General features: G+C 37.3%; 1 protein-coding gene across 1 annotated transcript; it reads right to left on the bottom strand.

Moving 5' to 3' along the window:
- Nucleotides 1–4,395: 4,395 nt before the first annotated feature.
- Nucleotides 4,396–7,588, bottom strand: LOC125662516 (uncharacterized). Its single transcript, XM_048894767.2, has 2 exons — nucleotides 7,506–7,588; nucleotides 4,396–5,734 (listed from the first exon to the last, which is right to left on the bottom strand). Exons 1-2 carry the CDS (start codon nucleotides 7,518–7,520, stop codon nucleotides 4,877–4,879), a joined length of 873 nt encoding a protein of 290 aa, XP_048750724.2. The 5' UTR covers nucleotides 7,521–7,588; the 3' UTR covers nucleotides 4,396–4,876.
- Nucleotides 7,589–13,592: the final 6,004 nt, after the last annotated feature.

Genomic DNA, 13,592 nt, shown 5'->3' with positions numbered 1-13,592 from the left:
ATGGGTTGAAATTAATTCAAAAGATTGGAATTTGTAATAATCGTGGATATCGAAGTAAACATTTATTGATATATTTTTAATGGCGTTTAATATCTCGCAAAATCTATCCATAAAAAGGTCGCCGTGTGTAATTAAATGTACAGTATTTACAAACACACCGATACTCAGTTTAAGTTAGACGTATGCTTGTCGCTTAGGTCAACTTTATAATCAGGTTACCGTATACTAGTATAAAGGTACCATCTATATAACATATACCAAACGCCAGTCGATACCATTACAAACGTTTCAGATGTAACTTGGTCGAGGTTCGAATTCACGACCTCTCTTTCAAGAAGTGTTGACTCATCTGTTATTTAGGCTTGCCTAAGAACAACAACAAAACCAATACTGGAATTGTTCCAAAAATGATTCCCTGTTTTCGGGCAATGATACTAGTCCACAGACCACAGCAAAGATAACATGACAGGGATAACGGTGGCATAATTCTTACATAACGGACCACTTTGTCATCTGTGTTAGGCAAAATGTTCGTCCACAATCATAGATATCAATTACTATCATTCATTACTGTAAATTTAGAGGGTACTTTATTTAATCAACACAAATTTCTCCGATGGTTATCGTGCAATTTCCGTTAGAGAAACATAATTAATAGATACTACATCGTGACACTCATGCTATTATACAAATCAGGTAAACAAGAGTATCATTAGATTTTGAGTTTCAACAAATAGCAAAAAGAGACTTGCTTCAGAAAAGTATCCGTCCCCAGACCTACATTACTTGATGGCGACGATATCATTTAGTGAGTTGGGTATAGTGTGCGTGTAAGCCCACGTTGTTAGGTTTCTCTTGGCATATTAAGTTTTGACTACGGATAGCTTCATTTACCTGATCAAGATATTGGGCTCACGGCGCGTGTGACCGGCCAACAGAGGATGCTCACTCATCCAAAGCACCTGATCCCACCTCTGGTGTGTCCAGGGGTTCGTGTTTACCAAACTCTCTATTTTGCATTGCTTATAAGAGTTTTATATGCAGCAATGTTATTTTGAATCCACCACTGGAAAAAACTGCAACAAAATGTATGTTCCCATCACACACAAATCTAAATATACTATTAGCTTTGCAAAATCCTATGGGAATGGAACCATTTTAAATAGGTATCGGCATAAACAGGGTCGATTTGTCTGGCTACTTACCATGTCCACGTCAAGAAACAAAATCAGAGTTTAAAGAGGTAGTTGATCTGTAGGCGTCTGATCTGTTCAAATATATCATAGAGAGATACAGATCTGCATCATTTCACCTACAGTGTCTGATGTGAATAAATGTTCTTAAGTGACGTAAAATAAATGTACAACGAAGGAAACAAAATTCTCTAAGTTGTTTAGACTGATAATCTAAACTAAGATATCGTTTCAATCATTGTAATCAAAACTACACAGTAGAGATACGGTAACCACTGTTCCTGAACTCCCAGCAACATACATTGGTATGTTTTTATCCAACCAACATATCAAGTAAATCAGGACTGAGCATTTTATAGAAATTAAGATTATATATCTGCATGTCAAGGACGTTCACTTTTCTTTCTGACCCACCATATTGATTGAAAAGGAAAAAAAACCCACTAAGAAACATGGCAAGGGACAGCATCACACATTTCCTAATTATCCTTCCGCTCTATGAAATAATGGTGAAAATGAATTGCTACGCCTAATACTTAATTTCACTTGGCTTTGTCACAGATGAAAAAAAACCTAAAATATTCCTCTGGTGGATTCCATCTGTATATAGCTGCAAACAATGATCCATCCGTATCGCTGATGTATCTACTGTATAGTAAATTGATGCATACGATTCTTAACATGCAATTACACCGAAAAAGGAATCACACCATCGGTAAAGATAATACAAGAATGATTGATGACAACAACACATTCACTTCATGTCTGTCGTTACAGTTATTTGGATTATAAAGTTATATCGAAAGTTTCTCTTTGAATTTACATATCTCATTGTCAAAAGACAAACAAATAAATGGATTAGGCAAAAATTCTTAGATTCTTAATACTTCAAACGCCTTCTATTCTGTTTCAACTCAAATAAACCTGAGTTTTGAGAATTTTGGACAATATATGCCCCTTACAGCTGTCTTCTCTATTATCTGTGTAAAAATAACTGGCCTTGGTAACATAAACAAACGGCAAAGCATCATATTTGTAGATTCAGTCTTACCTAGAAACAAGAGACACAATGCAAAACGACACCCCTTCATAGTATTTCGCCGTGACTGAGTGTTGATTTGCAAATATTGATAAAAATGCAGGTAGTTATGCAATGTTACGCCTGCCAGTAGGTAATTACAGGTCAGGATAAGAGATAAAATTAGTGTATGGGGATCAAATAAAAGACAATTTTCTGAACATTTCACCTCGTTAACAACATTTCCTCTAACAATTTGGCCATGTCCTTTTTTTAACAGATAAAGAATCTGAGGAATAGCTGCATGTCATCATTCCAACTGTGTTGATGTCCAAACAGTGCTGAAGTCAATTGGTTGTCCGTGAATCCGGGAGCTTTAGGGTCTACATTTATGTATCCATTTTAATGTTGACGACAGAATTCTAAATCGAGAAATTTCAAGTAGCAATTCAAATAATCTGTGCTAAACATGATCTGTGAATATTTTGCACATATGACTTTAGTGTATAAAAGAAATTATATATGCAAAAAGTATATGTTACACGTTATTCTATTTCTAAATGAAATAAAATGGTGAGTCTAGGAACAAATATACAAGACAACACTTAATCTTTATACAAAATATTGTGACAGACTAGGTGTTTTAATACTGCACATGATCCTTTTGTTCTTATGAAGTAGAGTTTATTTATAAGTATCTACATGAGAAGAAAATACATACGTTGATTCGATATATCCCTGTGAACTCAACATAAAAGACACCACATATTCCTCCATACTAGTTTCGTACTTATACATTTAAATAACTTCAATGCTGACGGTAAAGTAACAACGCAACTTTATGGAAAACGGGATTACCTCATCTTTTCTATCGTCAACTTTCAATATCTCTGTAGAAACATTCTAGCATCACCTGCATACGGTAATTATGCTTATTTACTAATTAAAGTGAAGATAACGAACAGTGTTCAACCTCAATCTTAATAGCTTCTATAAGGAATATAAGATGGAACGTTGGACAAACGCGGGCCCCTTGACATATAATATGGTCGGGATCAGGTGCCTGAGGGGATTCAACATCCCTTGTCTTCCAGACATACCCGCCTTATTCTTAATCTTTTTTTTTACTTTCAAAAGATTTATTAACTATTGTTCATGGCATTCTAAATCATCTGATAAATGTTTGCTATATAGCTGTGTTTTTGTCCTTTCTTGTTTTGCTAATAAATCGGATAATTGTTTGTTTATCTGCTAGTGTGGCGTCCCTTCTGGAATATTTCAACTGCATTGAGACGCCGTGCATTTGACTGTCCCAGTTTCAGATCTTGCTGAATCTGAGGAAAAACTCTCATTAGGATGCAAACAAAATAGTTTAAGATCAATACCTACAGAATCTATATCTTTCCAAAATTGATTTTTCTGCCAAATATTCCCTAGGAATGCCTCATTACCTTAACTAACCTATTGGTATATATCAAAAATATATTTCCAATTCATCAAAAGGAATAATTCTTTTTTTTAATTTAGTTTGTTAATTAAACATGAAAATTCGTCATAACCAGTTTGTAAGCTTCGAAACAAATCCTTAATTGTTTAATGATTTTGCAAAATCCTCCTCTAAATGCACGAATTCTTTTTATTGATTTCTCGTTTAGCAAAATGTTGTCTTAAGGGGGTATTCTATATCGGCATGATGACTGACCTCCTTTTAAAAGACGAATGGAAATATACATATTAGCAACATTTGTCTATTCATTTCAACAACCATAGATTAGCTGAGTAGTACGTAGGTTAGCAAGAAGAGAGTTGGTCTGCAGGTTGAGGATTTGAGTCTAGCAGGGGTTTTATTTTCATTTTCGGATTGCTTTCTACTACATTATCTTACGTGATACTCCTGGATATTCTCGTCATTGATGTTGAAGTAAGCCATCAAGGATGAATCAATTCGAACCTCGTCGATATTTGTATCTATTGATACCTGATTTGAGATATATATTCGGTTTTCATTGATAGTAAATAACAATAATCAATATGGATTGAGAAAAATGTAATAATAGCATTATACTTTTTTTCTTTGCAGTAGAAAAAAAAATTGTGTATACAAAATGGATTTGCACTTATGTTGTGTATTCAAATATTTTTCTTTTCAAAAAGGACCTCCAGTTCTTCAACTGAAACACAAGATAATGTTCTCAGTATATTCAGTTTGTATATATGTACCACATGAAACAGATTAGGGTATATTATATTAATATACCCGCGTAACAAAAAGAACAATGTTGAATTAATTGTTAATGACAAACAAAACAAAACAAAAACATATTCTGACCTTTATGAAACGTATTCAGTGATTCGCATGAGTTCAAAGCATTGCATATGAATAGGTAAACTATTAGGGACACCGTGAATTAGTAATTAACATACTATGATAAATGTTTCACTAAATATAATGATACATATCTAGTGAAATATAATTAGTAAACAGCAATGAGAGACCAATGTTCAATCACTTCAGCACAAAAAAAGTGCGTTTTAAATACACAGCACAAACATGTGTTGTACAGTCCAGAACGCTCTATTTAACATTTTGATGTAATTCACAAGCTGATATCGCTCTGCTTAGATATGTAATTAACACTGTTAAGATGTGCGATTGACACTACCTTTATAGATATTGCATTTTCTTCACTTTAGCAGTGTGACACTCAGCCACAAAGAGGTTGTCTCTGATGTCCACACATAAACCGTATGGACGTTCTAAATTGTGAATGTAACGGAGGAACTGTCCGTCCTGATCTAGTATGTGGATGCGACCATGTAAATAGTCTGCTGTTAGGATGTGACTCTGGCTGTCTGTAGTGATGCCGACTGGATAAAATGGCTTCTTAGTGTTCGAGGGATGACCAGTGTATCTAAATCGGAGTTTTCCTGACTGATTGACCACCACTACTGTACTAGATAACCAGTCAGCCACACAGATATCCAGGTTCCTGTTCTCACAGATGTATTTATAAATATAATCAGATGAATAAAGAGGACGATCTTGATCATCAAACTGAATGGTTTGTTTCATTTTGGAGCCAGAGTAACGCACAACTTTGGATTGTTTTTCAGTATCATTGACCATGGTAACCAGGAGATCAGCAGATAAAGTACTAAATACATTGACAGGTATCCACTCTTGTAGTGTAATCACGGTTCGTATCTGATTATTCTTTACTACGTTTACAGTTCTATTATAATTGTCAATATAAATAAGATCTCCGTCCCGTGTCAGTGCTATGTCCCGTGGTATGTTCCCCGACTTGGTTTGTATTGATGCCAGTGGTTCACCCTGGAGGTTGAGGAGCTTCATGATTTCATTATTCCCACGTGTCCAGACTTGTTCTTCACTAAGACAGCTAACACTGTATAGTCTGTCATACCCAGTGTCTATGGTGGCGGTGAGGCGCGGCTCATCAAGAAGTGGTTTGACTGGAGGAGACGATGTAGCTTCTGATGACTTCATTGTGTCGCCATGTACCTATGATATGGATAATAGTGACATAGAGCCAATGATTTCATAGTGCTGATCTTTGTTAATTTTCTTAGCCAAAAAAAAATGGTAAGGCCAAAAAAAATATACTCTTGTTTCCGGTCGCCCGACCGACCCTACATTTTACCCTCCGACCCTACAAACTTTTTTTTCCATTACGTGGGTTATTTTCCGGAAATATTAAAGTCAACCGACAACATTTTACGTTTTAGCAAATGAGTCTCGTAAACGTTTGAATAGACTGGACCTTTCGAAAAAGCGCATGATAAACGTTGACCATGTAACATGGCGTGTTCGAGATCAGCATGCGTGTTGTCTCTGGAATTTCTACCCTGTATTCATTTCAAAGAATCCAGAAAATACATCACCAGTGTACAGGATTCCTCTACATTTTCACATGTTTTTAACACGTATCGCGGCGCTCAATCCAGTAAAGAAGCAGAATTTACTGTGGATGTATCGGAACAGGGTCAGACGGATATCCACGGTGCATTGACCGTTGGAGAAGTTGTTCACAATTTCTCTTTACGTTCTTTTACATTCAGCTGCAAAGCACAGACTGATTCTGAAGTAAACGTATTAAGACAGCATGCAGAGATTGCCACAAAGAAAGCCGTAAATGCATTTGAATTGCTTATGGCAGGTAACCGTTCTTTTCCTGACAAGAAACGGAACAGGTTTACTTCAAAATACAAACATATGACAATTACAGTTTAATATTATAATTGTAATGGGAATTTGTGGCATGTTTCTGCTAGTATAAGGGAGACTGCCCAACATCACATGATTTTAAAGTCTTGGTCATGCAAATTTATGTTCATACTGTTGTGGAGAGGGGGAGGTGAAACAAGAGCTTCTGCAGATATTCAAGACTGTGCTTCCTATCTGTGACAGCTGTTGCTTGCAGGGAAAAGACATCTTAACACAGGGGTGGAAATTTTTAAATCCTTATCAACAAACTTGCTTTGTACACTGTGAATATACTGCTTTCTTGTTATTACGTGTAATGTGTTGTGCATTCATCGAGTTTTGAAAATATTTTTTTTAAAATATTTTTTTCCCTACCTACCTACCCTATTTGTTTGGTCAGGGGACAGGAAACAGGGATATATTTTTTTTGGCTTAATGGGACTCGTACTTTAGGCCGTTATATTCTTAATTCGGATTCCTTAGATTTGTAAGTAGAGGTTAAGGAGACGCCATTTGATTTTAGGGTTGATTGCATGATCTGTTTGAGTTCAATAAACCTCTGTTTGATTTCAGCTGGGTTTTTTTTTTATTCAGAGCTGATAGATGGGCGTTTGTTTTTCATCACCGCAATGGAAGATCGCCAATTGTAATATATCGATAAGGTCAAATACTCTCCAGCACGTGCATGCACGTGCACCGAATTTTAAAATATTTATAACTGATTTCCTTTATCATGAATTGGACTGAATGTTATATACAAGATATATATTCAAATCCTCCACAGCTTGATATGGTTAAAACCACTTGTACTGTAACAAATGACACCACTTTATAATTGGGGGGATATACATCTGTAATGTTCCCCGTTACAATTAGTACTAGTTAAAGATGTGACTGGTTAAAACCCATTGAACAGCTAGAATTACAACACTGTGTATGCTATATACACGTTGATCATATACAAGGCACCTATAGATTAACTTGACCACCCCCCCCTCCTAAGAATTATATGTATTTTTTGTATCAAAATGAGCAGATCAGAATAATTTCAACATTAATATCGGCTCACCTGAAAATTCAACATGGCCTCCCTGTTATTTCGACGTTCACTTTAGTCCTGCAATTAAATACCCCTGCTGTTCGTCAGCCTGTATACACTATCTAAATATAGTTTTAAAGTTTGTTTGATTTAGTTCATGTTGGGTAGCGATGCCAACATTTACCTCAGGCTGTATTTATATATAAAACACTTCTTCATTTTACTATGTGTACAACAATGATAGGGCGTTATAGTTGGTGCTATAATGACGTAGCAGTAAATATTCTCTATCATATGGGGTTTCCGTTTATAAAGTCATATCTGAAAGACTAATTGCAGCAACAGCGTTGTAAAATTATTTTCTCTGTTATGGTACCTTCACATTCGCGGGTTTTTTCTTACGGGTATTTACGTATTTCACAAATCGGTAGAAGTACACGGATTGTTACGATTTAGACATCGATACCTACGAGTGATTTACGAATGCTTGCGATTCACTACGAGTAAGGACTCGTAAAAGAAATCCGTGAGTGTGAAGGTGGTATTAACCAATGTTAAAAATAATCTAAACAAACTACATAATTGTATCTGAAAACAAACTTAAGTAAACCGCTATAGCTGAGCGGAAATCCAATGCTTATACAATAAACAGTTTGGATCTGACGTGATCCTGGGAATTTAAATAATGTACTACATTGTATAAGCCAGTAAATATTTTACCTATACAAAGTAAGTAATTCAATTATATTTAAAATTCTTACGGCATAAATTAAACAAGTCGACAAAAGCTCTGTTGAACTTTTTAACCGGAGGTGGGATCAGGTTCCTAGGGAGAGTAAACAAGAAAGGCCTAAAAATCGGTATAAAACACGTCGGACAAAATTTGACCCAATGATAAATTGTATTGGCAAACTAGATCGTTATAATGACCATAGAATTTGCGAAATGCTGACATCACCTTGTTTGTCAGTAGCCTTCTTTGATTAAAAAAACAGAACATAAGCAAAATAGGCTCTTGGGTATCGAATCAGTTGAGAGATATAAACACCATAAGCAGGTGATAATTAATAATCATTATAAATAAATACCTATTATAAACCCATCTTAATTTCTTTACCCTGGAAGACATAAATTACAAGAATATTTAATAGAAAGATATAAATCGCTGGTTACATATTCCCAGGTGAATATACACTGGCATTGTTTTATTTGTGAATCATTTCCATAATATCCGATAGAATGGCATTGTTTCTGAGTTTTTGTCTTTGTATCCACCTGCTTACCAGTAGTATCCCAGTGGCGAATGTAGTGGGTTCTAATAGTTGGAAGTTGGAATTTTGGAGCCGGATAAGCCCAAGACGTTTTGTTGACTATCTATACATGATCTCGAAGTGGTTAATACTGAAATAGTCTGTAAAATGACATAACGGAGAATTTCTTTTCTTCACTTTTCTCTGATCCACAAAGAAGTCAGTGAAGTCAGAATGTATCGTTTGCTGCGACGTTCAAATCATCTTTGATCTACCATGCATATATCCTACCAATGCTCAAATACCCTTCTTTGAAATATAAAAGTTCATACTGAAACTTTTCAACATAGTGTAATGATTTCATGTTTTTCAATGTTGCAAGAGGCCTACAGAAACGGTGATCTAGAAACTTAACTATGGCTGATACACAATTAGCTAGCAGCGGGTGATCTAGAAACTGTTGCTGATCATGTGACCCACAGAGGGTATATATACAGCTGCAGCCAGTCAGTAAGGTTCTTTTAAACCAAGCGGAGGAAGAAGAAGCATTATAACGGTTAGTTTGGTCAGGTGGATTGCCTTATATAAATATTGGAGGCTTGTCACACTTCTTTGTTATATAGGACCATTTGTTTGGAGTCTGACCACAGTAGTGGCTAGCATTTTAGAGGTTGACCTCCTGGAGGTTCGCCTATTTATTTGTCATTCTTCCTCGGTTAGGGAAGGTGTAAGGCTTCAGAGGTTAGACGTTCACTGTCCGTCCTGAATAAGGCATTAACACAGTAACTGCTGCTTCTGGAGTTGGACCACCTTTATTCGGCTAGGACTTACCTCTTAGATAGTTGTTACTGCCCGAATAAGGCATATCTCTATCTAGAGGTGTATAAACTAATAAAGAAGTAATATAGGCCGACCAAGTGTGATTTTCCCCTAAGTAAGGGAAGGGTCTTATTTGTATATATTTGCAGACCAGTAGTTATATATTTAAATCACTTTAGAGAGGAAAACTGTATCATTTTGTTCAATCATTTTTACAGAGGAAAATTATTTACTTGTTGAATTAATTCAAAACCCCAGATCCTGGAATCAACCGGGTACGAACCCCCTTGACACGTTACAAAATTTGGTGGCAGCAGTGGGATCTGGGCAACTTTTTGTTGGTTTAATTCATTGATTTTTGTCCCTCTTTTGTAATTCGGAGCTAATTCATATATTTTATCATTGTGTAAATACTTAAAATATTATGATGTCAGCGGTAGAAAAAGAATTAAAGAAATTACAAGATAGCTTAGGATTGTCAGATACAGTCAGGAAGACAAGCGTCAGAGATTCAGGCATACCTGAAAGCAGGCATACCACAATAGGTGACAAGTCATTAGAGGGAACTGGAGCGAAACATAAAAAGGGAAGGAAGACCACTAGTTTTCTTGAAGATGACGAGCCTAGTTTTGTAGTAAAGGACAATCCGTTAAGCTCTGATCAGAGTCGATTATCAAGCACGCCGTACATTGACATTGCAGCCTTTGATGAGGTTTATGGAGATAATGTTACACGCCGGCGCCAGAAGAAGACTGAACACGAGGCCATCCGTTCTGGAGTGAAGACTGACAAATATGATGGCAGTACATCTTGGGTAGATTTTAAATCTCATTTTGAAATATGCGCTACCCTGAATAAATGGTCAGTAGCAGAAATGGGCATGCATCTGGCGGTATCCTTGAGAGGACAAGCCCAGTGTGTCTTAGGTAATTTACCTGAGGGAGAAAAGTGTAACTACAGATTGTTGTGTAAGGCACTGGAGGAGAGGTTTTTACCCACCAACCAGACCGAACTCTACAGAGCACAGCTCAGAGAGAGACGACAGAAAGCCACAGAGACATTACCCGAACTGGGACAAGAGATTCGGCGGTTTACAAATCTGGCTTACCCCACAGCTCCCGTAGAGGTACCTTGCGAAGGAACAGTTTATAGATGCTTTAAGGGACAGAGACATGCGTCTGAGAGTGAAACAAGCGAGACCTGCCGACTTGAATGACGCTGTCAGACACACAGTAGAGTTGGATGCGTTCCAGGCAGCTGACCAGCGTATGCATGAAAGCCCAACTTACGCTAGATCCACACATAATGAAGACGAAAAACTGGACCCCATTTCAATATTGACCAAGGCAGTGGTTGATCTCAAGGAGGAAATAAAGGTCCTTAAAGATGAGAAGAGGCATACTGAAAGCCTTCAGTCTGTACAGAGAAGAAGTGGACAAAAGCCTAAAGTTGTATGCCACTTTTGTAAGAAACAAGGTCATGTTAAAGCAAACTGTTTTAAGTACTTAAAGTCCTTGGGTAAAGCAGCCAGCAAATACGACTCTTCAGGCAGAGAGGGTTATCCTGCTTTCCGGAACAGCCGTGATAAAACAAATACAGGCAATAAGGAAGCAGGTAAATCAGGGGTTACCTGTAAAGTTGGTGAGGCAGGAATGTTTATACATGCTGAGATTAAGGGCAAAGTCGTGAAGTTTTTGGTAGATTCGGGTGCAACATTGAGTATAATATCTCCTGATATTGTTAACTCTGTTGTAGGTGTTACTTCAAACTTCGCTAAGTTAGATAGACCTATAGTGACTGCTAACGGCTCACGCCTGAAGACAGACGGTTTAGTCACCATCACATTTAAGTTAGGAAATGAAAATTTTGTGCAAACTTTTGCTGTTGCTGAGATAGGTGTTGATGGCATACTAGGTTTGGATTTCTTACGAGATCAGATGTGTAATTTAGATATGTCTTCTATGACACTAAGAGTCAGAAACAAACTTTTTAATTTGCACCTTGAGGGTAAAATTGGTTGTTGTAGAGTTACCCTGGCTGACAATGTTTGCATACCACCAGGTAGTGAAATTGTTACAATGTGCAATGTTTTACCTCCATTGTTTGATAAGGTCCCGGAGGTAGGTCTTATAGAGCCTTCTTGTCGATTTGTGGATACTGATCGTGCTTTGGTAGCTAGAGCCGTTGTATGTGGAGGCAAAGTAGCACCAATTAGAATGATGAACTTGTCAGATCAAACTCATACGATCTATAAGGGGACATTAGTGGCTAACTTGACACCTGTTGACAGTGTTTGTGCTGGGGTACAAGAAAATAAGAATTTTGTCAAATGCCAAAGGTTGCCCGATCATATAAAAAACCTGTATGAAAGAACTGTAGAAGGGATGGACTCCAAGAATGCCAAAATGGTGTACAAACTGTTATTACAGTATTCGAATTTGTTTGCCGCAACTGATGCAGACCTAGGCCAGACACGTGTAATTGAACACAAAATAGATACTGGAAGTGCACCTCCCATCAAGCAGCATGCAAGACGTCTTCCTGTCCACATGCAAGCAGAAGTTGATGAGCATGTGGATGACATGCTTAAAAGAAATGTCATTGAAGAATCAACAAGTCCGTGGTCTTCGCCTGTCGTCCTTGCTAAAAAGAAAGATGGTACAACTAGATTTTGCGTTGACTATCGTAAGTTGAATGACGTTACGGTAAAGGATGCCTACCCGCTACCAAGGATAGACGACTCGATAGATCAACTGAGTGGAGTTAAGTGGTTTTCTACACTTGATTTAAACTCCGGTTACTGGCAGGTGGGAATGACTCCAGATGATCGAAGCAAGACCGCATTTGTAACACGACGAGGCTTGTATCAATTTAAGGTGATGACATTCGGGCTTTGCAATGCCCCGGCTACCTTTGAGCGTCTGATGGAAACAGTGTTAAGAAACCTACAGTGGCGTATCTGTCTAGTTTACCTAGATGATATAATTGTGGTAGGGAAAAGGATAGAAGATATGATTCAGAATTTGACTCAAGTGTTTGATTGTTTATTAGCTGCCGGTCTAAAGCTAAAAAGCACGCAAGTGTACCTTATTTGCAAGGAAAGTGGAATATTTGGGGCATATCATATCAGAGAAAGGTATAGCTACAAGTCCTGATAAAGTAAAGGCAGTTAAAAATTGGCCAGTACCAACCAACCTCACTGAGCTGAGATCTTTTATTGGTTTCTGCAGTTACTATCGAAGATTTGTGCTAAATTTTGCCATGATTGCGAAACCCCTGCATGATCTTACAAAGAAAAATGCAAAATATATTTGGACTGACAACTGCCAAAATGCCTTTGACAGATTCAGGACAGAATTATCGACAGCCCCTATCTTAGCTCATCCAGATTTTGAACAAGAATTCATCCTCGATACAGATGCCAGGAATGAGGCAATCGGCGCAGTACTATCTCAAGTACAGAAGGGAATAGAAAGACCAATAGCATTTGCCAGTAAAAGTTAATCGAATTCCGAAAGAAAGTACTGCGTTACAAGAAAAAAACTCCTAGCTGTTGTAACTTTTGTAAAGTATTTTCGTCAGTACTTATATGGAAGAAAATTTAAAGTAAGGACAGACCATAGTTCGTTGAGATGGTTGATGAACTTTAAGGATCCTGAGGGGCAGTTGGCCCGATGGAATGAGGTATTGTCCTGCTATGACTTTTACATTGAGCACAGACCAGGAAGATTACACAAGAATGCTGATAGTTTAAGTAGGATCCCATGTAAACAGTGCAAGAGCGACCACCAGCATACCTGCTCAAGTATGATACCAGAATCAGACGCAGTTGTAAATAGTATTACCGACTACTCTGACACACCACTGAGTGAAATGCAAGATTCTGATAGGGACATTAGTAAAGTTAAAAAGTGGATTGCCGCACAGAAGAGACCTGAATACAATGATATATCAGGAGAGTCAGTGGCAGTAAAATCCTTATGGTCTCAATGGGATAGATTAGTTTTGCAAAATGATGTCCTCTGTAGGAAATGGGAGGATTTGGTTA

The sequence above is a fragment of the Ostrea edulis genome, chromosome 8 (assembly GCF_947568905.1).
Source record: "Ostrea edulis chromosome 8, xbOstEdul1.1, whole genome shotgun sequence".
NCBI lineage: Eukaryota > Metazoa > Mollusca > Bivalvia > Ostreida > Ostreidae > Ostrea > Ostrea edulis.
Note: the sequence above shows the minus strand (reverse complement) of the source record. Positions and strands in the feature narration are given on the sequence as shown.